This window comes from Molossus molossus, unplaced genomic scaffold, assembly GCF_014108415.1.
Source record: "Molossus molossus isolate mMolMol1 unplaced genomic scaffold, mMolMol1.p scaffold_m16_p_3, whole genome shotgun sequence".
Classification (NCBI taxonomy): Eukaryota; Metazoa; Chordata; class Mammalia; order Chiroptera; family Molossidae; genus Molossus; species Molossus molossus.
This window is the reverse complement of record NW_023425366.1, coordinates 118,651,451-118,676,085: the sequence shown is the minus strand read 5'-3', so window position 1 is coordinate 118,676,085 and position 24,635 is coordinate 118,651,451. Positions and strand designations below refer to the sequence as shown.

At 44.2% G+C, this 24,635-nt stretch overlaps 2 protein-coding genes and 1 long non-coding RNA gene across 6 annotated transcripts in view; 2 read left to right on the top strand and 1 right to left on the bottom strand.

Moving 5' to 3' along the window:
- Positions 1-1,856: 1,856 nt before the first annotated feature.
- On the bottom strand, positions 1,857-5,568 carry LOC118642646. The gene is made up of 4 exons (XR_004961773.1): positions 4,772-5,568; positions 4,338-4,467; positions 3,834-3,924; positions 1,857-1,929 (listed from the first exon to the last, which is right to left on the bottom strand). It is a non-coding gene; the product is annotated as an uncharacterized LOC118642646 (long non-coding RNA).
- A 656-nt stretch (positions 5,569-6,224) lies between these two features.
- Positions 6,225-12,699, top strand: ZNF263 (zinc finger protein 263). Of its 2 annotated transcripts, XM_036280288.1 has the most exons (6): positions 6,225-6,917; positions 8,133-8,313; positions 8,774-8,844; positions 9,137-9,263; positions 10,796-10,912; positions 11,415-12,699. In XM_036280288.1, the coding sequence occupies exons 1-6, from the start codon at positions 6,531-6,533 to the stop codon at positions 12,581-12,583; spliced, it is 2,052 nt and encodes a 683-aa protein (XP_036136181.1). In that variant the 5' UTR covers positions 6,225-6,530; the 3' UTR covers positions 12,584-12,699. The 2 variants fall into 2 exon arrangements, with proteins under 2 accessions (XP_036136181.1, XP_036136182.1); XM_036280289.1 differs by lacking the exons at positions 8,133-8,313; positions 8,774-8,844 and having other exon boundaries at positions 6,246-6,917.
- An 8,784-nt stretch (positions 12,700-21,483) lies between these two features.
- Positions 21,484-24,635, top strand: part of ZNF75A (zinc finger protein 75a) — a 50,028-nt gene continuing 46,876 nt past the window's right edge. For 2 of the 3 annotated variants that reach the window (XR_004961719.1, XR_004961720.1), the window contains exon 1: positions 21,489-21,540. Coding sequence is in view for 1 of the 3 variants with exons in the window: in XM_036280286.1 (XP_036136179.1) it covers positions 21,496-21,540 (45 nt within the window). In the remaining 2 variants the exon portion in view is untranslated. Of the gene's footprint in view, positions 21,541-24,635 lie in introns of all 3 variants that reach the window. The other variant, XM_036280286.1, reaches the window with a different exon arrangement.

Sequence of the window (24,635 nt, the reverse complement as noted above, 5' to 3'; positions counted from 1 at the left end):
GTGGGCCTAATCCCCAATGGGGGTCATGCAGGAGGCAACCAACTGATGTTCTCTTTCATCAATGTTTCTATCTCTCTCCCGTCCTCTCTCTCTCAAATCAATAAAGAAAAATTATTTTTAAAAAAACAAACTGTAATTGCCCTGGCCAGTTTGACTCAGCAGTTAGAGCACTGGCCCACGGACCAGAGAGCCCCAGATTCAGTTCCTGCTAAGGGCATGTACTCTGGTTGCAGTTTGTCCCCGGCTTGTTGGGGTTGTGTGGTTGGCAACCAGTCAATGGGTCTCTCTCATATCAATGTTTCTCTCTCTCTTCCTCCCTCTCTCCCTCCCACTCTATCTGAAGATAAATGCAAAAATGTCCTCAGGTGAAGGTAAAACAAAACTAAACAAAACAAAACTGTAATGACAAATTATTCTGAAATAATCAATAAGGAAACTATTCTATATAAAAATTATGGGATGCCCTGGCTAATTTGGCTCAGCAGTTGAGCATCGACCTGCGGACCAGAGTCCCGGGTTCGGTTCCTGTTAGGGGCACGTATCACAAAAAAAAACAACAACAAAAAAAACAAAAACAGGATATCGCCAAAGCTATAGAGAAAAAGTCATAACCTTAAATGCTTTCATCATTAAACAACAAAGACTAGAAGCAAAATACACTTATATATACTGAGTTTATTTGTATAGAGCCTGCATTTAAATGTTTCACTTAATCTTTGTAATACTTATGAGGGGGCACTGTTTCTTGCCCCTCTCTCTTCAAAATTGTCAGTATAACTAGGCATATCCATCGCAATGTTCTATATTTCTTGATGCTACAAACACTTACTAATGTTTAATATGTACAGAGCACTTTAAGGGATGAAGATATAAATAATAATGTTCTCTAACCTGTAAAACTTATGTGTGATGTTGATATATGCATATTGTTAGGGCAGAGGAGGACACAGGTCATAGTATGATCGCAACTAACCCTCCCAGCTAAGGTGAACTGTTAAGTGCTAAAAATGAGGCCTAAACAAAGCAACTGGTGACCCAGAAGAAAGTGATTCTGACTTGGGGTGGGTCATGAGTCATTTGCAGTGCTTGTTGCCATAATTCAGGGCCTGCATCATGAAGATCTTTTGTTGCTATTTTGTTTGCTTTTGTTTCTTCTCTCAAAATAGTTTCTTAGTAGTGGAACTGCTTGATCCAAGAGGAGAAACACTTTAAGATTCTTCAAACACACTGTCAAATTGCTTTCCAAAATGTAATACATTCATAGGGTCTCTCCCCTGTGTGAAGGCACTGGTGTCTATAAAGGTCTGAGAAGGAAGTTTTTCCTACAGCCAGGGCACTTGTAACTTTCCTCTTCTGAATGAAACTTCTGGTGCAGTGCTCATTAAGTTCAACGTTCACAGGTTCTTCTAGGTTGACGTTCTCCAGGTTTTCTTACTATAGAGTGGTTATGATGATTTATAAGCTTTGCTAAATCTAGGGATTTCCACATTGATTTTCTAAACATTTTTAGTCTTTTTTTTTTGTAAAACAGATCATGGAGAGCATTCCCCTCTAAAGGAACAATGAATGGATGCAGAGTATCCAGTTTTTTTCTGTTTCTGTTTTCTCTCCTAACCTCAAAACTTGAGAGAAGAAATAGAATTTGAACACATTACCCTGTTCCAAGGAGAAAGAGGGGGGAGAAAAAGTTTTATTAAACCAGTAATGGGATGACAGAAACACCTGTGTAGATCCCAAAGCTTTTACTCCAATTAAGGCTATTTCTTTTCTTTCTTCCTTTGTATCTAATGAACACTCACCTATTTTAAAGTCAAATAAATGTTTCATTTCTTTGGAATCTTTCAGTCTCTTCACCCATATCATATCTCTGTGCTCTGTTAAGAAGCTCAGGCCAGGGTGTGCTACTGGATATCCTGGTCATAAGAAAGACTGGAAGCATGATATTTGAATCACTACCAATTTTTCCTGAATTCAGGCTGATTTCTGGGGCAGACAGCTATTTCCTTCTCAGGATTATTTCACATGGAGCCTCTGTCAGGCAGTTTTTCAATATCAGAACAAGACCAAAATGAGGAAAAAGCTCCTTTTGTACTTAATTCAATGCATTGTCCTCACATACGAGTGAATTTTGTATTAAAGTAATGCACTAAATTAGTTTTACATCATCTTTTAATATTTTAATAATACAATTATCTAAGTTAAGTTACTGAATTCCAAGAGAAGATCGAGAGAGGTAAAAGTGGGAGTTTGGAACCATGTTCTGGATTAATTTCAGTTAAGAGATTTTCAAATAAAAATTGGGCCCTGGCCAGTTTGGCTCAGAAGTTAGAGCATCAGCCTGCAGTCCAGAGAGACCCGGGTTCGGTTCCCGCTAAGGGCGCGTACCTCGGTTGCAGTTTGTCCCCGGCCCTGGTTGGGTCGTGTGTGTGGCAGCAACTCAATGTGTCCCTCTCACGTCGATATTTCTCTCTCTCTCTCTTTCCCTCCCACTCTATCTGAACAAAAATGAAAAAATGTCCTCGGGTGAGGATAAAAAAAAAAGGTATCTGAACTGGGCTGGTTGGTTCAGCAAAATCTGTCTTTATATGTTTCTGCTGAAGTCTAGAAGTGGATTATATCTTGAAATTAACCAAAATAACTACCTAATAGTGTTTCTAGCAATGTAAAGACAACCAGTAAGATTTTCTCTGCCTTAATTTCCCTCCATGTCCTATCATTCCTTCCCTCACTGAGACCAGTTATGGTTTGCACCCTTTTCATGTGTCCCTTCTGCTCCCTCCTCTCCTCTGACAAAGTTTAGTGGTCTGCAATAACACGTGGGTTGGTAAATAGTGATTTAAGATACAAATAGAGTAAAATGTTTAAATATTAACATTAACAAACAATATTAGCAAGTTACTTTGGTTAATGTTAATATGAAGGAAAATTTAAATTCCAAAACATCTTATCAAAATATAGGAAGTGGAGCAAAATGCCTTATTTTATATCTTCATGGAGAAAAGGCAATAATTTAAGATTAATAAAAATAACATGCATTTCAAATAAAATGCCATTTGTAGTCACTATTTTGTTTATCATTGGAATTTCAAAGCTAAGAGTGGGATCAAAGAGTAATGTGGTACACTTAAAAATAAACCCTAAACCCAGCCAGTGTGGCTTAGTGGATTGAGCATCGTCCCATGCACAGAAAAGTCGCTGGTTTGATTCCTGGTCAGGGTGCATGCCCAGGTTGTGGCTCAATCCCCAGTGTGGGGCATGCAGGAGGCAGCAAATCAATGTTTCTCTCTCATCAATGTTTCTATCTCTCCCCCTCTGCCTTCCTCTCTATCTATAAAGATCAATAAAAATATTTTTTAAAATAAAATAAACAAACCCTAAGACACAGATCACTGAAGAGCTATATTCAAGTAAACTGGTAAGAAACCAAAACTGGGGAAAGAAACAAACAGCAAAAGCTTAGAGTGGCAGAAGCCTGGAGGCAGAATATCCTAAGGTAAGCAGCATTTCAGAAAGACCCAGTTAATCATTTGTCTGCTCCCACACCAAAGAGAATAGATTTGAAAGTCTTAACACTAGATTTCATCAAATGTTAATTTGAAAACCAGACACAGACAACTGCCCACCTCAGTGCAAGGGAATAATAAGATGCAGGTTAACTGAAAATAGTTCTAGTGACAGAATCTAGTACTCATGAGAATTAAGACCAGGAGTAGTAGGAGTTATTTATGAGATTAAAATTTGTTTTTCTCTGTAATAATCAAGGAACCACCTACAGCTGAGGACAAGAAGGAATAAGAGTAGAGTCAACAGTGGTTACAAGAAGGTGTACTTACCTCCCTTAACTTTTCACCAAAACCCTAAAGTAGTGGCTCATAAACTTTTTGGTGATTTTAGAGAACTCGATGAAAGCCACAGATCCACATCCTAGAAAATACACATACACATGCAATTCTTCATACATTATAAAAATGTTTACAGAATCTCTAAATCTATCCACGTGACCCTCTAGAATTTTATTGGCCAATGGGGTAGCCAGAAGGCAGCACTTAGCAATACTAGCTGCACTTTAAGTGCTCAGTAGTCAACATTGCATTACGTTCTATTGAACAGTGCTGCTCCAAAATTTCATGGACCCTAGGTTAAGAACTTCGGTCCCAAGTGAACCCCCATAGATATGCTGGCCTGTAACCCCACTCTCAAATACCAGCTATTTTCTGTCTGAATATAAATGGGCCTCAAAGAAATGGTGGAGGAATATTAACAGTAATTTCGAATAATTCTGAAAGTCTATCTAGCTTTAAGTACCCATTAACAATCTAAAATCAAAAGGAACTTACATAGCAAATGATTCATCCTTCATTCTTCCCATCTCAAGATATTTGTAGTTTTGCAAACATTCCCATGCATCTCCTGCATTAATAATCCAAGTGGCTTTTCTATGAGATAGGGTCAAGCTTCAGGAATTTTCTGTGCATTAATAACAGGCAATATTCATTGAGTTCACACTCAGTGCTAGGTAACATCCTACATGTTAGCTCATTTAATCCTCATCCAATGTTATAAAACGGGTATAGAATTATCCCCTCAAAACTGATGAGGGGACTGAGGTTTGGGGCTTAGTGAGATCTAATAACGTATCTGAGATGACTTAGTAGATGCCAGAAAACTGGTTATAAGGTTAGAATCTACATTCTAAAATATAAATCTCTAAAACATGAAAACGTTCTTAGAGGACTCTGGGGTCACAAAGTTTTCTGAAATGGACTTATACCTGCCAGTGCACCGAAGCCTCTAGATCTGCATTTGCTACAACAGCTTGAAGACCTGACCTTTCCCCTGGAGTGGAACAAGAAAACACACACACACAAAACTCAGGACTCTTTCTCTGGGTCCTCGTATCACCCTTTACCATCATGGTAGCTTTAACTTCAGCGACCGTCTAGCTGTGTGACTCTGGCAAGTGACTTAATTGACACTTGGTGATGTTATCTGTAATATGGGCGTGATAATAGCGTATACTTCCTACAGTTTTGTTTGCTGTGAGGATCCGGTTGCATGTAAGCAGGCGCTCAAAACATGGTACTGGCTGTCACAATTCACTCCTGTTACGCTTCTATCTCCTGCGCCCACGGGCCTGACCGTTGCTGGAGAAAATGGAGAAGCTGGGCGATCTTTGGCCATGGACAATGCTGGAGAGAATGGAGAAGCTGGGCGATCCTTGACCATCCTGGGCCACCCTCGCCTCACCGGCACAAAGCATTGAATTGCTCCGCCAGGAAACTGACCCTCGGAGTTTGCTTCCATTCACCCTTCACCATGAAAGTTCACGGCAGACCTAGGAGGGAGATAAGATCCCGCCCCCGCAGGGCTGGGCAATGAACAACACGTCCTGGAAAAGTTTAAAATTCGGTTTAAAATCGGAAGGCGGTGGCGCGGGACCGAGTCCCTAGTGGCTCTCCGGCCGCCCAAAGCAAGATCCTGGCAGGTCAAGGGACCGCTGCCGGCTACCAGCCCCAAAGCCCCAGTACCGCGGAGTATTCACGGTTCCACCGCACCACGTTCGGCCGGTTGGGGCACCGCCCCGAGCGCGGGCTCAGGCGTAGTCACGTGCCGCACCACCCACGGCATCTCCCGGCAGGCCCGGCGGGAACGCTGACCTAGGCGGGGCGGCTCTCTGCCTGTCCTTTCGGAGACGCCGAGCTGGCGAGGGGATCGCGGCTCCTGAGCCTCCGATACCGTTGGGGCAGATGGCTCCCACTCCTGGAACTCTAAGTTACTGGAGCGGATGGAGACCGCCTTTAAATCGTTATGAACCGGCAATGTCTTTCAAACTTCTGGTGGGGTAGGGGTGTTAATTCAGATTTTCGAGCCCACCCCGACACTCTAACGCATTGATCTCGCGTGGCTCGAGGGTTCGCATCTTAGCTTTCCGGGGAATTCTGACCCGGCAGCCCGCCAGTCATACCCGTTTTGGGATCATTTTTTACAAATCGAATTAGCGAACCCATCCCCTCCCTTGGCCAACCGCGGGAACCTCCCGCTGCTTGCCGGGAGACCCCGCCTCTCCTCTCGAATTGGCCACTCGCTTGTCCCGTCCCTGTAGATAAATCTCTCTTTCTGGTTGGTTGGCGGTGAATCTGTGGCAAGATCTGGTCCAATGGGCGCTATAGTTCGCAGAACGTGACCTGGAAGTTGGTCCCGAGCAGGCTCCGTTGGCTGTGGACGCCTAACTCGCGCGCTGAAACTTCCGGTGTGGGAGCCGAGCGCTGAGTCCTGCGTGAGTCCGCGACGAAACGAAAAGCGTGGCGCTCAGGTCCACCCTTAGGGAGGACTGGTGCGGCTACCCGGACCGACTGAGACCAAGGCGCCGGAGGCGGCTGCGGCCTGGCTATAGCTAGCTCTTCGGCCGGGACTTGAAGCCCAGCGCCTTCGGGCTCCTGCTGACGTCGGCCATCCCTGCGCGAGGCCGGAGGCTCCTTTCCTGGCGGGCGCAGTTGGTTTCCAGGGTAAGGCACTCCGAGGGCCTGACGATGGCGTCGGGCCCAGGCTCCCAGGATCGGGAAGGGCTCCTGATAGTGAAACTGGAGGAAGACTGCGCCTGGAGCCAGGAGCTGCTCCCGCCAGACCCAGGGCCCAGTCCGGAGGCCTCCCACCTGCTCTTCAGACGGTTCCGCTTTCAAGAGGCCGCTGGGCCCCGGGAAGCCCTCAGTCGGCTCCAGGAGCTTTGCCATGGGTGGCTGCGGCCTGAGATGCGCACCAAGGAGCAGATCCTGGAGCTGCTGGTGTTGGAGCAGTTTCTAATCATCCTGCCCCAGGAGATCCAGAGCAGGGTGCAGGAGTTGCATCCAGAGAGCGGCGAGGAAGCAGTGACCCTTGTGGAAGATATGCAGAGAGAGCTTGGGAAACTGAGACAACAGGTGAGAAAAAGAGCTGTTGTATCTATGGTTTGTTTGGCCCCTGGACTGGGACAGTGTGCCGACCCAGTTCCCTATACGAATTTACTTGGTTTCCCTTAATAGGCCTTACGTGGGCAAGAGGCCTTTTTGTAGTTTAGTCAGGAACAGTCATCCTCCAGATTTTACCCAAATGGACAGAGTAAGTAGTGCAGAATGCCCTGTTTCCGTATGGAAGCAATGTCTTTGCATTAGTGAGCCCTGACCTTAGCTCTCAGGGTTCAAGTCGTCACTGTTTTATACTAGCGTTATGACTTTGGGCAAGTTATTTAATTCTTTCAAGCCTCAGATAAGCCACTGGTAAAATGAGGATGATAAAATACCTTTCTAGTGTTGCATTGAGTATTAGAGGGAGAGCAAGCAGCATGTTGTGTCCCCCCCCCCCCGCCATTCTTGCAGCACACCGTTTGAAAACCGATGCTTTAAACAGTCACACTATTTTCTAAATCACACTTTTACTAGTATTTTTTATTTTGCTTGGTAAAAAACACTCAAGTTGTTACAGTCAGACATACGTTTTTAAAAAACATTGATTTTAGAGAGAGAGGAAAGGAGAGAGAGAGAAACAGAAACATTGATTTGTTGTTCCACTTATTTATGCATTCATTGGTTGATTCTTGTATGTGCCATGACTAGAGGTCAAACCCAAAATGTTGGCATATCAGAATGACATTTCAACCAACTGAGCCACCTGGACGGGGCCATAGAGTTTTGATCACACTACTGGCTACCAGTTAGTGCTTAATAGCTATTAGCTCTTGTTATATTAGGGTCAGCAGTCTGGTCTCTTATACAGAGCTAGGTGGGAATTAAATCACAGACTTAGAAACCAGTTTGGCACTGAGCCTCTGAGGGCACTTGTGCCCCCAGGGCCACCCAAGTTTAACTTCTCCAGTAAGGAATGGAAGCATGTAGAAAAGGTGGGGGAAAGCAAGAGGGAGGGAGGTGTGTCCAGAACTGTGTGGGGCAGGTGTGCTCTGGGAGTGGATCCCCACACCCTCCTTTTCTCTCACGCACTTGGGATCAGAAAAACCTATAGTGGAAACCATCCTTCTCTCTTGCTGGGTCCAAAGGTATCACCAGTATTTCACCGTTGAAGGCTTACCCTCAGAATTTTGTACTAATTTCCCTTCCTGTGGGGCCCTGTTGTGATGATGAGTAATATGGGTTGGTTCCCAGGTCACAAACCATGGGCGGGGAACAGAAGTGCTTTTGGAGGAGCCTTTGTCTCTGGAAACAGCACGAAAGTCACCGAGCTTCAAGCTGGAGCCAATGGAGACTGAGCGAAGCCCTGGTCCCAGGCTGCAGGAGCTGCTAGGCCCCAGCCCTAAAAGGGACCCCCAGGCTGTAAAGGAGAGGGGTGAGGAACAGTTAACTGGGTAGGTGGGAGGGAGGAGGGGCTTCCGGTTTGCCTCTTACAGGAGCAGGATTGGAGCACCTGTGCCACAGAGGAAATTTCTGGCTTCAGGGTTCCCAGAGTGGAGTGAAAGACTTAGAAGTGGTGGTTGGGTTCTTCTGGAGGTGGGAGGAGGGAGGAAGACTTTTTAGCTCTTTCATATGCAGAACAGAGACCCTTAGAGCTAGATGAATGTTTGAGGGCTTGAACTCTGCAGACAGACTACTGGTATTTCTTATCCTCACCCCTGCATTGAGGATATCATTTGAATATGGTTTTATTGTGCCTCTCTTGCCTTCTTTTGTTTAGTGTTCAGTCCTCAGAGTAGAGACTGGGTGTTGGGGAATGGATACTGTGTTGTAATAATCCTTGGGTTACCAAGAATTAGGAATGCCATTCTCATCATGATTTCTATCACCTTCAGCATTATCTGCTCCCTGGCTTTCTCTCTTTCCTCCTGAAGGAAACATGGAAGACAAGATGACTGGGCCCCAGGTGATGTGGAAGTTCCCAATGTCTTCCCCCAGCACACCCCCACACACACACCCAGTGTTGCTCTTGTGGTGGTGTGGTCCTTTTGCCACTTGGAGAGGATCCTTTCTCCCTCACCAGTGTGTCTCCCCTGCCTTCTTTATATGCCTCTTTCTCACCTCACTCCTAGGCCTGGCACCCTTCTTCCCCATGAAATGTGTCCTCGGCACTCCCGGGTTTTTCCCCTTTAACCCTTGACTCTGCTTGAATTGTTCTTGGTGCCTCAGGGGCTAAAGGAGATCTTGTACTGTTTCAGTTGCCTGAGAGCTTAGAGGACGTGGCTATGTACATCTCCCAGGAGGAGTGGGGGCATCAGGATCCTAGTAAGAGGGCCCTCTCCAGGGACACGGTGCAGGAGAGTTATGAGAATGTGGACTCACTGGGTAAGGACTTCTTTTCCAGGGATGAAGACTGAGCCATTTCTGACCAGGTTCCTGTGTCTTAGCCACTTACCTCCCGGACATAAGTTCCCAATTTTTCCAAAAGACCTCCCTTTTTCTAAAATCCCCTAAACTAGGATCAGTTAAACATCTTCCAAGTGGCACATCTGGCACACTTATGGGTCCCAGCTGCCAGAGCTGAAGGCAAGGAGTCAGCTGTAATGCACTTTCCAAGGCAGAACAAATCAAGTCCAGTGACTGCCCCCCCGCCCCCGAATTACACATACTCAGTGTCCTAGGATGCTGTGGAACTATAAGTTATTGATGCCTTGCAATTTTGAAATGCTATTCTTCTGATGTCACTTGTTTTCTATGCTTCATTAGTATTTCTAGGCCCTTCCCCAAAGACATGGATTTCAGCAGTAGTGGCATCAACATTCCAGCTTAGCAGCTCTCCCAGCTCTTAAAAAATCAGGAAGTGGGGAAGACCTTATGGAAATTGGAAAATTTTATATATATGTATATTTTTTTCCCCAAACTGGAGCTAAATATATCAAGCATAAATTGAGACATCTGTGTGTTGACCTATTATGCAGAGATTTAAAATGAGGCCTATGAAATACGACGGAAAACATAATTTTTTAGGTGGAAAGTGTACAAAAATTTATAGGACTTAGGTGGAGTGTGCACAGGTATTGTTTCATTCCTTCGACTTTATGAAAATTCTCATAATAAAAGTTGGGGGAAGTCTTAAAAAATAATTTAAGACAGGAATGTGTCCATTACGATTATGGCTACATAGATGCACACATTGTAGAAGAGTCACACTGAACTTTGTTTTCATACATTAGATTTTCATAAAGAGAAGCACAGCTATCAATTCACATGCACTAATTCTGTAAAGGGGTCACTGCTGGGTTTGGTTCCCTTCATTGAACCTTCTCCGGGTTCCCCCTCATTGGGCTGTGGTTTGGTACCCTAAGTTGAATACAGCTTTTTTAGTGAGTACTAAATAGGAAGAGAAGTTCAGATCACAAGTTCTTAGAACTAAACTGTTTAAAGTCCATGTTTGCTGGAGTTGGAGTGAGGTTTTTGTTTTTAGCATAGCACAGTAATGGTACTTTTGGATTTTGACCTCAGTGTCCTTTCAGAGCCCCCAAGTTCTTTTCTGATTGTCTGTCATATTTTCTCCTGGAGTTACCCAGTCAAACTAAGTTCTGTTCTCTATTTATACATAAGAGTCACTCTGACCATTTTCATTTGATCGTTTTATTTACAAAAGTATACATTTCCATTGCAAAAAAACCCCAAGTACTACAAAAGTGTAGAAAGAAAAAAGCTATGGTTTCCCCCATTTATTTGAGGTAACCACTGGGAACAGGTTAGCAGGTTAGTGTATATTCTAATTATTGGTATCAGATTTATTGTACCCTCTCTATCTACTCACTGAGGATAGGGAATAAGACTGTCTTTGTTACCTCTGCCTGATGGAGGAAAGTGGTGACACAGAAATCTATTTCTTTCATTGTGAACAGTGTCTCAGGTTCCCACTCTGGAGACCCTGAGCACCCAGGTGGAACAAGGAAGAAAACCATGGGATCCCAGTGTCCAGATTTGCAAGGAAGGACTGAGCCACAGAAGCCCAGCTCCAGGTAAGGAACTTGAGCAGCCTGCCCAGCTAGTTTCCCCCTGTTGGGAGTAAGGCCTTTGAAGATTTGGGTGTGGAGCTAGCCCATCCCTGCTGCCAGAAAGGTACATTGCAACCTGTGTCCCCACTCCCCAGTTCCATCCCTGTGAGGCAGGGGAGGCACCCAGAGTTCAAAACGTAAGGAGCCATTAGTGAATGCCTGGGCTTACTTGCCCATCCTAGTACCAGTCCTGCTTCATCCCACCCATTTTTGAAGGGCAGAGCCAGAGGCTCAATTGAAGAGGGATGTGGTGGCCCCTTCAAGGGAATAAGACTGGTCTGAGTTCTGGGTTCTGAGCAATGACCCCACCTTTTATAAGATACCTCCCTAGAGTGCTTTCTCTGTATGGGGAAGATGGTAAACAGCCTTTCTGGACTTCTGACCTCCTGGCAATAGCAAGCATATGGGCTTTTCTTTTCCTCAGGGTAGAAATAATACAGAGGTTTGGTTTCTCTCACTCTACCAGGGGAAGAGAAATTTGAGAGTCGGGAAGAAAGTGCTCAGTCTATTTCCCCTGAGAATATCCATCTGCAGGTGCTTCTGCCTGGCCAGGCCAGAGGGGAGGTGCCCTGGAGTCCTGAGCAGGGACGGCCTGGGGACAGGGCAGAAGGGCATTGGGAGCCTCCCCCAGAGGATCGGACGGAGCAGTCCTTAGTAGGGTCCACAAGTTGCAGAGAAGTAGGACGGCCAAAGGAACTACAGCCGAAGAAGCTCCATTTATGTCCCTTGTGTGGCAAAAATTTCTCTAACAACTCAAATCTGATTAGGCACCAGAGAATACATGCAGCAGAAAGACTGTGTATGGGTGTAGAGTGTGGTGAAATCTTCGGTGGGAGCCCACACTTTTTATCACTACACAGAGCACGCTTTGGAGAGGAGGCCCATAAGTGCCTCGAATGTGGAAAAAGCTTCAGCCAGAATACCCACCTGACTCGCCATCAACGCACCCACACAGGAGAGAAGCCTTATCAATGTAACATATGTGGAAAAAGCTTCTCTTGCAACTCCAATCTCCACAGACACCAGAGAACACACACTGGTGAAAAGCCTTACAAGTGCCCTGAATGTGGGGAGATTTTTGCTCATAGCTCCAACCTCCTTAGGCACCAGAGAATTCACACAGGAGAGAGACCCTATAAGTGTGCTGAGTGTGGGAAAAGTTTCTCTCGCAGTTCCCACCTTGTCATACATGAAAGAACTCATGAAAAAGAGAGGCTTTACCCCTTCTCTGAATGTGGGGAAGCAATGAATGACAGCAGCCCCTTTCTTACAAATCATGGAACCCACAAGGCAGAGAAGAAAATCTTTGAATGTTTGACTTGTGGGAAAAGCTTCCGGCAGGGCATGCACCTCACCAGACATCAGAGAACGCACACGGGAGAGAAACCATATAAATGTACCCTTTGTGGGGAAAACTTTTCTCATAGATCCAACTTAATCAGGCACCAGAGAATTCACACAGGAGAGAAGCCGTATACCTGTCATGAGTGTGGAGACAGTTTCTCCCATAGCTCCAATCGGATTCGTCATCTGAGAACCCATACAGGAGAGAGACCCTATAAATGTTCTGAATGTGGAGAAAGCTTTTCTCGGAGTTCACGCCTTATGAGTCATCAGAGAACTCACACCAGATAGAAACAATGGGGTTTCACTTTGCCCCAGTAAGGTGGCATATTCAGAGGGTTCTGTTGTTAAAAGCTGGTATTTCTTGCCCTGCTGACCAAATTATTTGTTTTTTTAAGGTAATTGCTATAAAGAGTAACAGGGATGGGGGTGTGTGTGGGTGGGGGTCATTGTAAAGGAGGTGCAGAGGCAGCAAAGGAATAAAACTAAAAAGAAATTGTCTGAAATAGTGAGGATGACAAATCTTTGGGGTGATCTGCTCAGGGCAGTATTCTGTATGAAATCCACCTTGTCTGGTGAACCTACCCCGTTGGTATATTTAGCCAAGTTGTGATTTGGATGCCTTACTGTGCCAGGTCTTTCCCAGCAACTTTGGGAATCCGTATGACTTTGTTACTGCTTGCTCACTTGGGACATTCAGCAGGAGCATTTGGGCTCCTGAGGCCCTTGAGACCAAAGAAGAGGGGCTGAGTCTCCTGGGAAACCAGCTTGACGGCAAAGAAAGACCAGTGGTGAGTTGTAGCTCTCCCAGAGGCCTTGACAGGGAAGCCACAGTGTCCCTCAATAGCCTGACAGGAGGGCCCATTGGCAGGCCATGCATGTCAATGTCACCTCAGACAAAAAGGATCCAACTTAAGGGAAATAGAAGGAATTTGCAGGTCAGACTAGGAATTGGCAGAGGGAACTGGAGTCTGAATTAGTCTACCTTTTGCAGAGATCAAGACTTCCTTCACCTCTGCCAGAGAAGGATAAACAGAGCTCTGGAGTCTTCAGAGGGTTATGTAAGATGGGTTCCCTGGGAGATGCTGAAAACAAGAGTCTTAGGGAAATTAAGGATCATGCCTTTCCCTGTTGGAAATACATTTGGATGCTAATAAATATCTACAGGAAACATGAAAGTGTGTGACTCTTCATTTAGGGCCTTTGTCCTGGTCTCTGGTATTGATCTGTCTGCCATCTGTTTTGGTTGGAGGACTTGCTTTCTCTTTGAGGTCTTGTTGGGTTGGTTGAGAAGGGTCCCACAAAGGTGGCAGCAGACAGTTTGAGGTAGGGTGTGGTTCTTGCCAGCTCCAGGCTGGGACTGCTACATGATAACAAAGGGTCAAGCCCAGTGGTACTTGGGGTGATGTCATAATGGTCTCCAAGGTTTTCTTTCCTTCTGTGATGTACAGCAGAGAAAGTGTCTTTGATTTTTTGTTTAGAATACTTTTACTTGGGAAGTAATTGAAGGAAGATCGGGCTCTTCAGCTCTTCAGAGACAGATTGTTTTGGTCTTACAAATGATTCACAGGGAAAGATGGTCCTGATATAACTGAGTTATTGCCCACTAGTGGAGGGAAGATATATGGGGAGGGCAAAATTATTAGGGGAAAGCATTATATTTTAGAATGGCTAATCAAGATTAGGAATTTTAGGAGTGTATATCTATAGGAAAGAGGTAGAATTCCAGGAAGTATTCTAGGAGTAGAACATTCTGATGCCAGGAAAATATTTAAATAGCTGTTCTTTGGGAGGATAAGATAAAACATTCCATTGGAAACCAGCTATCAAATTCGCAATTTTAAGTGAGAAAAACAATCCTATATGCCCCACTTATTTCTTATTAGTCTTGCCTCAGCCCTGCCTCAGTTTAGTATTGAGTTTTTCCTTGGTTTTCTGAGCCAGTTTTTCTTTTTTTTTTTTTCATCCTCACCCGAGGACATTTTTCCATTCTTTGTTCAGGTAGAGTGGGGGGGAGAGAGAGGAACAGAGAGAGAGAGAAACATCGATGTGAAAGGGACACATCGAGTGGCTGCCACCCGCACAACCGACCAGGGCCGGGGACAAACCGCAACCGAGGTACGTGCCCTTAGCGGGAACCGAACCCGGGTCTCTCGACCGCAGGCCGACGCTCTAACCGCTGAGCCAAACCGGCCAGGCCGTGAGCCAGTTTTAAAAAATCTTACTCTCGTTTCTCTGCCTTTCTCTTATCCACAAGAGGAGAGTGGTAGTGTGTGTGTGTTGGGGGGCGGTGGTGGTGTTGAGGATTTGAGAGAGATTAATGTAGGATCCATAATGGTAGCAATAGAACAGTAGTGATGTGGTTGCTGATGCCATGAAATTGGGTGAGTGATGTCAAATTGATGTTACTAAACATTGTCTTTGGTTAAGATGGCAACCTGTATGCATTGTAAATCTTACAAGAATGGAAAGTGCCCCACCCCCTTCACTCTCCCTCCTCATCTCCTCCCTCCCAATAAGACCACCCATATAGATCTTATGATGTATCCAACTGGTGTTGCTCCTACTTGGAGCATTACAGTTTGAGACTTACAGCAACAAGGACCCCCAGGTATTTATTTGCTTTTGGCATTAAAAAGGCTTTTTATTTTTTTATTTTATTTTATTTTATTTTATTTTATTTTTATCCTCACCCGAGGACATTTTTTCCATTTTTTGTTCAGATAGAGTGGGAAGGAGAGAGAGAGAGAAACATCGATGTGAAAGGGACACATCGAGTGGCTGCCACCTGCACAACCCAACCAGGGACGGGGACAAATTGCAACATGCCCTTAGCAGGAGCCAAACCCGGGTCTCTGGACTGCAGGCCGACGCTCTAACCGCTGAGCCAAACTGGCCAGGGCTAAAAAGGCTTTTTTATTATTTTTTTTTTTTATCCTCACCCGAGGACATTTTTCCATTTTTTGTTCAGAGAGAGCGGGAGGGAGAGAGAGGAAGAGAGAGAGAGAGAAACATCGACGTGAAGGGACACACTGAGTGGCTGCCACCCGCACGACCAACCAGGGCCGGGGACAAACTGCAACCGAGGTACGTGCCCTTAGCGGGAACCGAACCCGGGTCTCTCTGTACCGCAGGCCGACTCTCCAACCGCTGAGCCAAACCGGCCAGGGCTAAAAAGGCTTTTTTAATAGGACCTTCTACTCAGTCCCCAGTGTAGCTCCCTTTCTAGCAAATTTTACATGCACAGCTATCCTCAACCTTGTTTTAATGAGATGATGTCATAAATTATTGCATGTAAAATTTGCAGGACTATTCCTTCTAAGCCTGGTGGTGCTGAGATCAATGTAAGACCACACTGGAAGCAGGGAGCAGTCTGATTTGACAGGCAGGATTGGTGAGGTCTTCCCTTCTAGTCATATGTCAAAGAGTAGGTTAGAAGCCCTTACTGCGGACTCCCATGAGGTCACTGTAAGGGATAGAGGATAGCCAAGTGTATGCTTTTTACATTTATACTTCTGCATTACACACAATGTTTACATAATACTTTTCACCTGGTAGTCCTCTTGTAAAAGAAACCAGAACAGATTGCAACTGACTTTTATGTGGAAGGGAGAGTGATGCAATAACACCCCTGCCCCTAAGTTCAAATGGGTACTAAGGAGACCTGGGAGATGTGGCTTAACCCTGAGCAATAGCCACACATCCTTGTAGCAAATTTAGCACAAGAGACCAGCAGAAAGACTCCTGGGTGGAAAATTAGTAACACATTTTAAGCAATGTGAAAGTGCCTGACAGAGACAGACTAAAGGCAGGCCAGACATCAATGAGGACAAAGCTTGTAGCACCAGAGACTAGAAGTGTTAAACACTAATTTTTTTCCAGAAAACCACATCAGAAATCATTTTAAGAATTTTTACTGTAGGAATGAAAGCATTTATGGGTTTCAACATCAAAATCAGAACTTTTCTGCCCTGGCCGGTTTGGCTCAGCGGTTAGAGCATCGGCCTGCGGTCCGGAGAGACCCGGGTTCGGTTCCCGCTAAGGGCACGTACTTCGGTTGCAGTTTGTCCCCGGCCCTGGTTGGTCGTGTGGGTGGCAGCCACTCGATGTGTCCCTTTCACATCGATGTTTCTCTCTCTCTGTCTCTTCCTCTCCCTCCCTCCCACTCTATCTACAAAAAATGGAAAAATGTCCTCGGGTGAGGATAAAAAAAAAAATCAGAACTTTTCTGTTGAATCATTACTATTGCTATTTGCTATTAATAGTCGTTGAATTATCAACTGATACAATTTTGGAATAGGCAAAATCACCACCACTACTTTAAGACTTTAATTTTTGTAAATGTTTCACAAGCATTTGAAACAAAGTCTTGTAAGAAGTCTTACTATATATTACAGGAAACCAACTAGCAAATTTATTAGCCCCAGGAGACTTCCTAACTTAGTTGGGTGTGGAGCTCAAGAATAGCAAGATAAGTTAAAGCAAAAGTGCATTCATTAGAAGTATTTTCTTTTATCCTTCAATCTAGCTTGCAAGCACTTCTGATTAAAACTTGATTTCTGTTCTTGAAAGGGAGGTTGATAATTCCTTCTCATTGTATATTTTTTACTAAAAGGGTCTAAGTCTTGCCCTGGCCAGGTTGCTTCAGCGGTAGAGCATCGGCCTTTGGACCAATTGGTCACGAGTTTGGTTCTAGTCAAGGACACATAAGAGGGTTTGGTTCATCCCCTGCCCAGCTCTGGGTCGTGCAGGAAGCAGCAAGTCGATGTGTCCCTCTCATGTCATCTTTCTCTCTCCCTTTCTCTCCCTCCCACTCTATCTGAAGATAAACAGAAAAATATCCTCAGGTGAGGATTACAAAATAAATAAATAAAAGGGTCTAAGTCTTGCCTGAGTTAGGCAGTGGGAATGGTCTAGGTAAATTCAATGATAAAATGGTTGATGAAAAATACCTCAGACCACAAGTAAAATTCTGACAGATCTTCTAGATAATGTTCCCAATTCATCACTGAGACAACTTGACTATCTCAGAAGCTTCAATCAAATCAAAACTGGTGACTCACCAGGATCCAACTTGCTCCAGGGAGACAATAAGATTTCCCCAGGCAGAAAGGGTGGGGGAAGAAAATAGTTTATTTTTGAAATCTTGGGACATGTTTTGGACACAATGAGGAACATTGCCTCTCCATTCTCACTTTCCCTCAGAGCGGGAAAACACTAGATTCTAGTGCCTAGAACCTGGGTATAGTTCTCCATTCTGAACGTGAAGCTGCCATTGAACGTTTCACTAGTTTCTTAGGAAAGGGAGGGGGGAGGAGTGGGAGGTTCCAGCTTGCATTTAGGAATCCTGCCTCAGTCATCGGAACGTGAGTGAAGTGCCCAGGCTTCTCTGAGGAGCTAGTCTTAAGGATGGTTTCCAAAACCAAAGACTTCAGTCCTTTCCCTTCCCCAGGCTGGAGCAAAGCAAAAGGTTTTGTGGCTCCCGCAGTTTAACTTCCACGGGTAATAAGGACGGGGTGCCTCTTCCCTAAAACCGCTGGCCTGCCCCAAGGGACTGGTCCCACCGAGGAGGGCTCCCAAGTGGGTCCCGGGAGGAGCAAGGGCTGACAGGGCATCGGCTGCCGAATTTCGACAAACCTTTCTTGACTCTCTGCCCTATGCCTGCGGCTTTTCAGGTCCCGGGACGAACCCAGGGAATACGAGGGCATGTGCTGACACCTGCCAGCCGGCACACTCCAGCCACTCTGGCCCGCTGGTGAGCGCTTTGTGGCTGCACCGGCAGCTCCGTTTTTTGGGGCTCTCCCTCCACCCGACAGTCTTTGCCCGGGCCGCTCTGGCTCGCCCGCGGGAACTCTATGGTTGCGCCGGCTGAGCGCTCCGCAGTTCCTGGTAGCTGGCCCGCTAGGCCTTAGGGCTTCCCTCACCGTACACCCTAGCGGATACTGGCGGCAGGACAGTACTCTGAAATGTCCCTGTCCCTCAGATGCGCATGCGCCAACGTAGGGGGCTGGGCTGGGCTCTCGGTATAGGAGAAGGCTAGCACAAAATTGGGTGGGGGTGGGCACCGGGTCAGGAGCCTCGCACTGGAGAGGGGAAGGGTGGGCCTCGAGGCTGCCCTCCGGGGGTGGGTGGATGAATGCAATGGGAAGTCCAGGGAGGGTCTTAAGCTGGAGAGGCTCCTCATTTTTGTTTTAGATTGCTCCGCAAGTCTATAGGGAAGAATGGAAGGCAGGGAGACTAAAGAGACAGGTGCAGTCCCAAAGGCAGGGAGTGATGGCAGCCTGGATCCGGACGAGAACAATGAGGCGGGAGAATTGGAGACGAGATGAAACATTCAGGAGGTAGAACCGACAGGACTTTATGTGGGCCCAGACACCAAGTCTACAAATCTTTGGATGACCCCCAAGGGCACTGAACTTCTGGCCTTCACCTGTCTTTCCTGCCACCTGCTCCTCCAGCAAACATCCGGGGACCATGCAGCTTCCCAGGGAGATGCATTCTCACACCAAAGAGCCTCTGCTCAAGCTCACCTTTTGCCTAGACTCCTTCTCCGAAGGCCCGCTAAACTTTATTTTTTAATTTTTTTGTATGTGCTCCTAGAGGGAATCGAATCCGGGACTCTCTGGTCCGTAGGCGGACACTCCAACCGCTGAGCCAAACCGGCCAGGGCGCAAGGCACATTAAACTTTAAAGTTCAATTCAAAAGTCACCCTTTGCCCTCTCAGATACTTCCCCTGCTATCCAAGCACTCTCCTAGCCCTCTCCCTACTCATCCAACAGCTTTTATACATCCAACAGTGGTGTGTTAACTATTCGTTTTCTTTGTAGTTTATGTCTAAATGCCCAACACTGGCCTTGGCTGGAGCGTCATACCGTACACCAAAAGGTGACAGGTTTGATTCCTGTGTATGAGCACATACTCAGGTTGCAGTTTGGTCAGGGCGTGTTCAGGAGGCAACCAATCCATGTTTCTCTCTCCCTTCCTCTCTCTAGAATCTTTTTTTTTTAGTTTAAAAATAAAATAAATGCCCAATGCTGTGTTCCATGTCTAGCATAGAAGGGCAATGTGAAGTTTCCAGAATAAATGGATACTTTTGAAAAGGCTGTGACTGCCAGCATTTATTCTTGGATTTATTACAATGGGGTGGGGATGGGGGTGGTATTTGATGCAATGACTCAAAAGGAACTAGATAGCTGTCCAGTACACTCATCTGACATCCCCTTCAACTTTTTTCACAACCCATTCTACCCCAGGCTTGAAAGGTGTCTCAACAAATGCTAACTTCTTATTAATACCAAAGCCTAAAATGTTAAGACAATAAAATATAAAATTGTATTTACAACGAAATCTGCCTATTTTATTTATTTATTTTGGTTAATCCTCACCTGAGAATATTTTTCCACTGATTTTTTTAGATAGAGTGGAAGGAAGAGAGGGAGGGAGATAGTGAGAGAAACATAGATTGGTTGCCTCCTGAACAACCCCAACCAGTGTAGGGATCGAACCTGCAACCCAGGCACATGCCTTTGACCAGGAATCGAACCAGTGACCCCCTTGGTCCAAGAACCACTGCTCTAACCACTGAGCTAAACCGGCCAGGGCAAAATCTGCCTATTTTAAAAATACATGAGCCTGGCCGGTGTGGCTCAGTGGTTGAGTGTCAACCCATACACCAAGAGGTTGTCAGTTTGATTCCTGGTCAGGGCACATGCCCAGGTTGTGGGCCCAATCCCCAGTGGGAGGCATGCAGGAGGCAGCCTCGATGTTCTCTCTCATCAATATTTCTATCTCTCTTTCCCTCTCCCTCTCTCTCTAAATATCAATTTAAAAAATTATTAAAAAAATATAAAAATACATGAAATATACTGAAGTGTTAAGAGAGGCTATCATTGTTCAATAGAATGAGTGCTTTTTATCTTTTTTATATATCTTCTATCATCATATTCCACAATAAGAGGAAAACAAACATTAAATACATGGTAACAGATTTTAAAAGGCAGAGCATGTCATACCATTAAATTGGAAAGTAAATCTAGCCTTATCTTCCCAAAGGTAACTAGAATTAGTCAGAATATAGCTTTGTTATATGCCGTGAATATACTAAGGTATAACGTAATGCTCTTCCAATATCCATTCTGTCTTAGATAATGTGGGACAATAATTACTCATTATTCAGATCATTGTCTAAAATAGAAAAAATAGCCTTGGCCGCTTTTGCTCAGTGGTTAGAGCGTCAGCCTGCAGATCAGAGAGACCCGAGTTCGGTTCCCGCTGAGGGCACGTACCTCGGTTGCAGTTTGTCCCTGGCCCTGGTTGGGGTTGTGTGGGTGGTAACCAGTTGATGTGTGTCTCTCACATCAATGTTTCTCTCTCTCTCCCTCCCTCTCTCCTTCCTGCTCTATCTGAAGATAAATGCAAAAATGTCCTTGGGTGAAGATTTAAAAAAAAATTAATAAATAAAATAGAAAAAATATAGATTAGTGAATATATTTATACATTATATTTACACATTAAAGAAACATTTATTTTCAAATTGTGTATTTTATAAACTATATAAATGGACATTGAGGTCAGTTGATAAAAACAATGACAATTCACAATAGGTCTATAGCATATATTATCACGTAACTGCAGAAATCTTTAAAAAATTTTTTTCTTTATTGATTTTTAGAGAGAGAGGAAGGGAGAGGGACAGAGAAATATAAACATCAATGAACAAGAACATTGATTGGCTGCCTCTTGCATGTCCCCCACTGGGGATCAGCTCCACAACCCAGTCATGTGCCCTGACTGGGAATCGAACTGGCGTCCTCTTTTTTTTTACTTTTTTTTTCTTTATTGATTTTAGAGAGAGAGGAAGGGAGAGGGAGAACACAGAAACATTGATGAGAGAGAACATCGATTGGCCGCCTCCTGCATTCCCCCTACGGGGGATTGGGCCCACAACCTGGGCATATGCCCTGATCGGCAATCAAACCAGCGACCTCTTGGTGCATGGGTTGACACTCAACCACTGAGCCACAACTGCTGGGTGTGCAGAAATCTTTAAACAGAAAGATCTAATTACTAGAACCAGAAGTTGAAGGCATACTAAAAGAATCCTTAATGTTATGAAGCCTAGGTTTCAAAAAGCTGCCAATTATAGAATGGACTCTACTCTGGAACTGTTGATTATTTCTTGTTGCATCTCTTTCAGTGTGAAATGGAGCCTTTGAAACTCAGGTGTGGCATCAACAAAGTCAAGAAGGTAGTCCAAACTCTACTTAAATTTGGTAATCTCTTGAGCTCCTTCTCTTTTTTTGAACAACTTGCTTTGTAATCCCACCTTTTTTTTTTTTTTTTATCCTCGAGGACATTTTTCCATTTTTAGTTCAGACAGAGTGGGAGGGAGAGACAGGAAGAGAGAGAGAAACATCGACGTGAAAGGGACACATCGAGTGGCTGCCACCCGCACGACCAACCAGGGTTGGGGACAAACTGCAACCGAGGTATGCACCCTTAGCTGGAACTGAACCTGGGTCTCTCTGGACCGCAGGCTGATGCTCCAACCACTGAGCCAAACCGGCCAGGGCTGTAATCCACCTTTTGATTTTGGGTGACTACCCTTTCCTTCTTCATCCCCATTTAACCATACCCTATCACCGTCCAGCTTGATTTCCAACTTCCCACATTTCTTGAGACTTTGTCTATAATCCTCATCTCCTAATCCTTGATGATCATATTCAGGTTCCTTTTTGTAAAGAAGATTTTCCCATGTATTTGCTATGGTTATTTATTTTACTTCATCCCAGGTCTTTGCCCAATTAAAAACTGCAGTTTTTATATTATAGGTTTTAATCTTGAAAACTCCATTGTCCCCTTTATCTTGCTCATCATCACTTTCTTTACAAATTACAAGACTGTCTTCAAATTGCTTCCATCTATAAGGCTGTTTGCAGTTTAAGATCACACCTTTATTCATTGGTTGAATCAAGGTTGAAATATGGGGCAAGAACATGCATTTTATTTGACCATCCTCACTAGTTAGTGATTCAGCCAAAGGGTGAACTGGAGAACTGTCCAGAAGTTACAAGGCCCTGACATCCTCTTCATGGACTCTTAGAACGTTAAGTTGAAAATGCCTGACCTCAGGAACAAAATGTTGAAAGAACTATTCTGAAAACAATTCTCTGGTGCACCAAACATCTTTACTGTGTTTATATATAACAAGCAATGTACTTGTATCCTCTTTCACATTTTTGGGCAGCTTTGATTTTCCAATAATAATGATAGACTAACTTGTGAGTTCTATTTGCACATAAAAGAGCAGATAATCGTTCTTTGTGTATTTTCCTTCCAGGCAGGCAGATATCTTTTCTACTTTCCTGAGTGTTTTCCAGCATTGATTTCCAAAGGAGGTCCATCTCACCTCCTCTGTATAGTTGAGCTAGACATTTTCTCCTTTGATAAGCAGGGGCAGTTTTTGTCGAAATGGCTCAACATTTTCTGAAACTGAACCTAGGACTTGTTCCACACATACTTTTCAGTTCCTAATTGTGTGCATATTTCAAAATCTAAAAAGCCAACCAGTACTAGCTTTGAAGTATGTTTGCCCAAAACACTATGCAAATCTCTCTGCAGCAGCCTGAAGCTCCACATCTCTAACAGGGACACCAGCTGAGTATTTCTGTTGATACCATGTGTAGATGGCATTGTCCACATCACCATATTTGGCTCCTGTTGTCCACTTTCTCTTCTTAGCCCTGACTAATGGCATGTCCTGCTTCAGTACAAAGTCCAAAATCAATTTCTTATTCTTTTTATGTCATAAAATGTTGATTTACCAATTCCAAATTCATCCATTACACTTTTAAGAGAGTCCAGCTTCAATCCTAATTAGAACCTACATTTTCTTCTCCAAATTCAATGTTGTCTGTTTCCCTCTTATTCATCCTGAATTTGGCTTCAAACAACCAACAGAATAAAAGGGAAAAGCCTTACTGAAATGGAAAAAAAATTTAAACAAAAAATTAGCTCAGTGCCCTAGAAGGCACAGGCACATTTGTACTGAAGAGTAATGGGCTAGCTAAAAGGAATAAGGGCTCAAGATTGAAGTGTTAGTCTAGAGGTAAAGGTATTATGAACTCAGAAAGCTGCCACTGCTAAAGTCTTCTCTTGCCATTGCTCCTGCAAGACATGGATGATAAAATTTTCAGAACTGCCCTGCTCCTCCTCTCCCTTGGCAGATATAGCAGAACCAATCAGGAATAATAGGACTATCTGCATACTCTGTAAGTCAACACAGGAAACAAACACATGGAAAAGAGGAGGCAAGATGTGCCCACAAGAAGTACAGACCCAGGTGAGATAAGTGGCAATAAAAAGTGGTGCTTGAGGCCCTGGCTGGGTAGCTCAGCTAGTTAAAACATCGTCCCAATATGCCAAGGTTGCAGGTCCCACCCCTGGTCAGGGCACATACAAGAATCAACCTGGTCAGGGCACATACAAGAATCAACCAATGAGTACATAAGTAAGTGGGACAACAAATCTCTCTCTCTCCCCCCCCCCCTCCTTTCTAAAATCATTCAATTAAAAAAAAAAAGTGCTTGAGAAGATGGGAATGTGAAAGCTTCAAAGGCAAGGACAGTAATATTATGCAGCAAAGATGCAATGAGGTTCTCCTCTTCCAAAAGGACCCGATTTGACCTCACTGCCAGAAAATATGGTGTTCATATTACTCTGTATGTAGTGTTCACTGCATAGCTGTCCATCCAACTGGTTAAAGACTCCAAGCTTATCCTGACATTGGGATATCTGGAGAGCTAGATTCAGTAATATCTTTACATGAAGAAGAAAGTTCTTCTTCATATGCTGTCCATATGAATGAAATCCAACTTTTATTACATTCAATATAGCATTCTCAAAGACCAATCTTTAACAATGTCATCAGTAAGTATGTAAATTATTTGTTACTGGAACTTTTCTGCTCTCAGATCTTCCTTGTGTACATCTGGTGTATTCTCAAGTACTATTTTTCAATCTTCAATATGTGGGATATTAGCAAGTTTGAGAATCATGGAAATTCTTAGAGGTGAGTCTAACAGTTTTACATATATTTTACCATAATTAAAAAGTTTCAAAAATTTTAAAGATCTGTCCTTTTGTTTGTTTTCCTAAATTTACATTAGGGTTTTAAGTAACACACTTTTTATATTTGAGATTTTATTTGGTTTCTCTTCAGTGTAGATTTTGTTTAATTTGAACCAAGACTCAATTATTTTATTGCTTGAAAAATTTAAAAAGTTTCTCTACTGGTGTTTCTGGTCAGTTGTTTCCTATAAATCCTTCTGTTCACAGTCTTCT

Excerpts from the sequence above, each read along its gene's own strand:
- ZNF263 (XM_036280288.1), top strand. The coding sequence starts at position 6,531 with ATGGCGTCGGGCCCAGGCTCCCAGGATCGGGAAGGGCTCCTGATAGTG. Across the intron at positions 8,314-8,773 it reads CCAGGCTGTAAAGGAGAGGG|CATTATCTGCTCCCTGGCTT; the intron begins GTGAGGAACAGT and ends TATCACCTTCAG. Across the intron at positions 9,264-10,795 it reads TGAGAATGTGGACTCACTGG|TGTCTCAGGTTCCCACTCTG; the intron begins GTAAGGACTTCT and ends CATTGTGAACAG.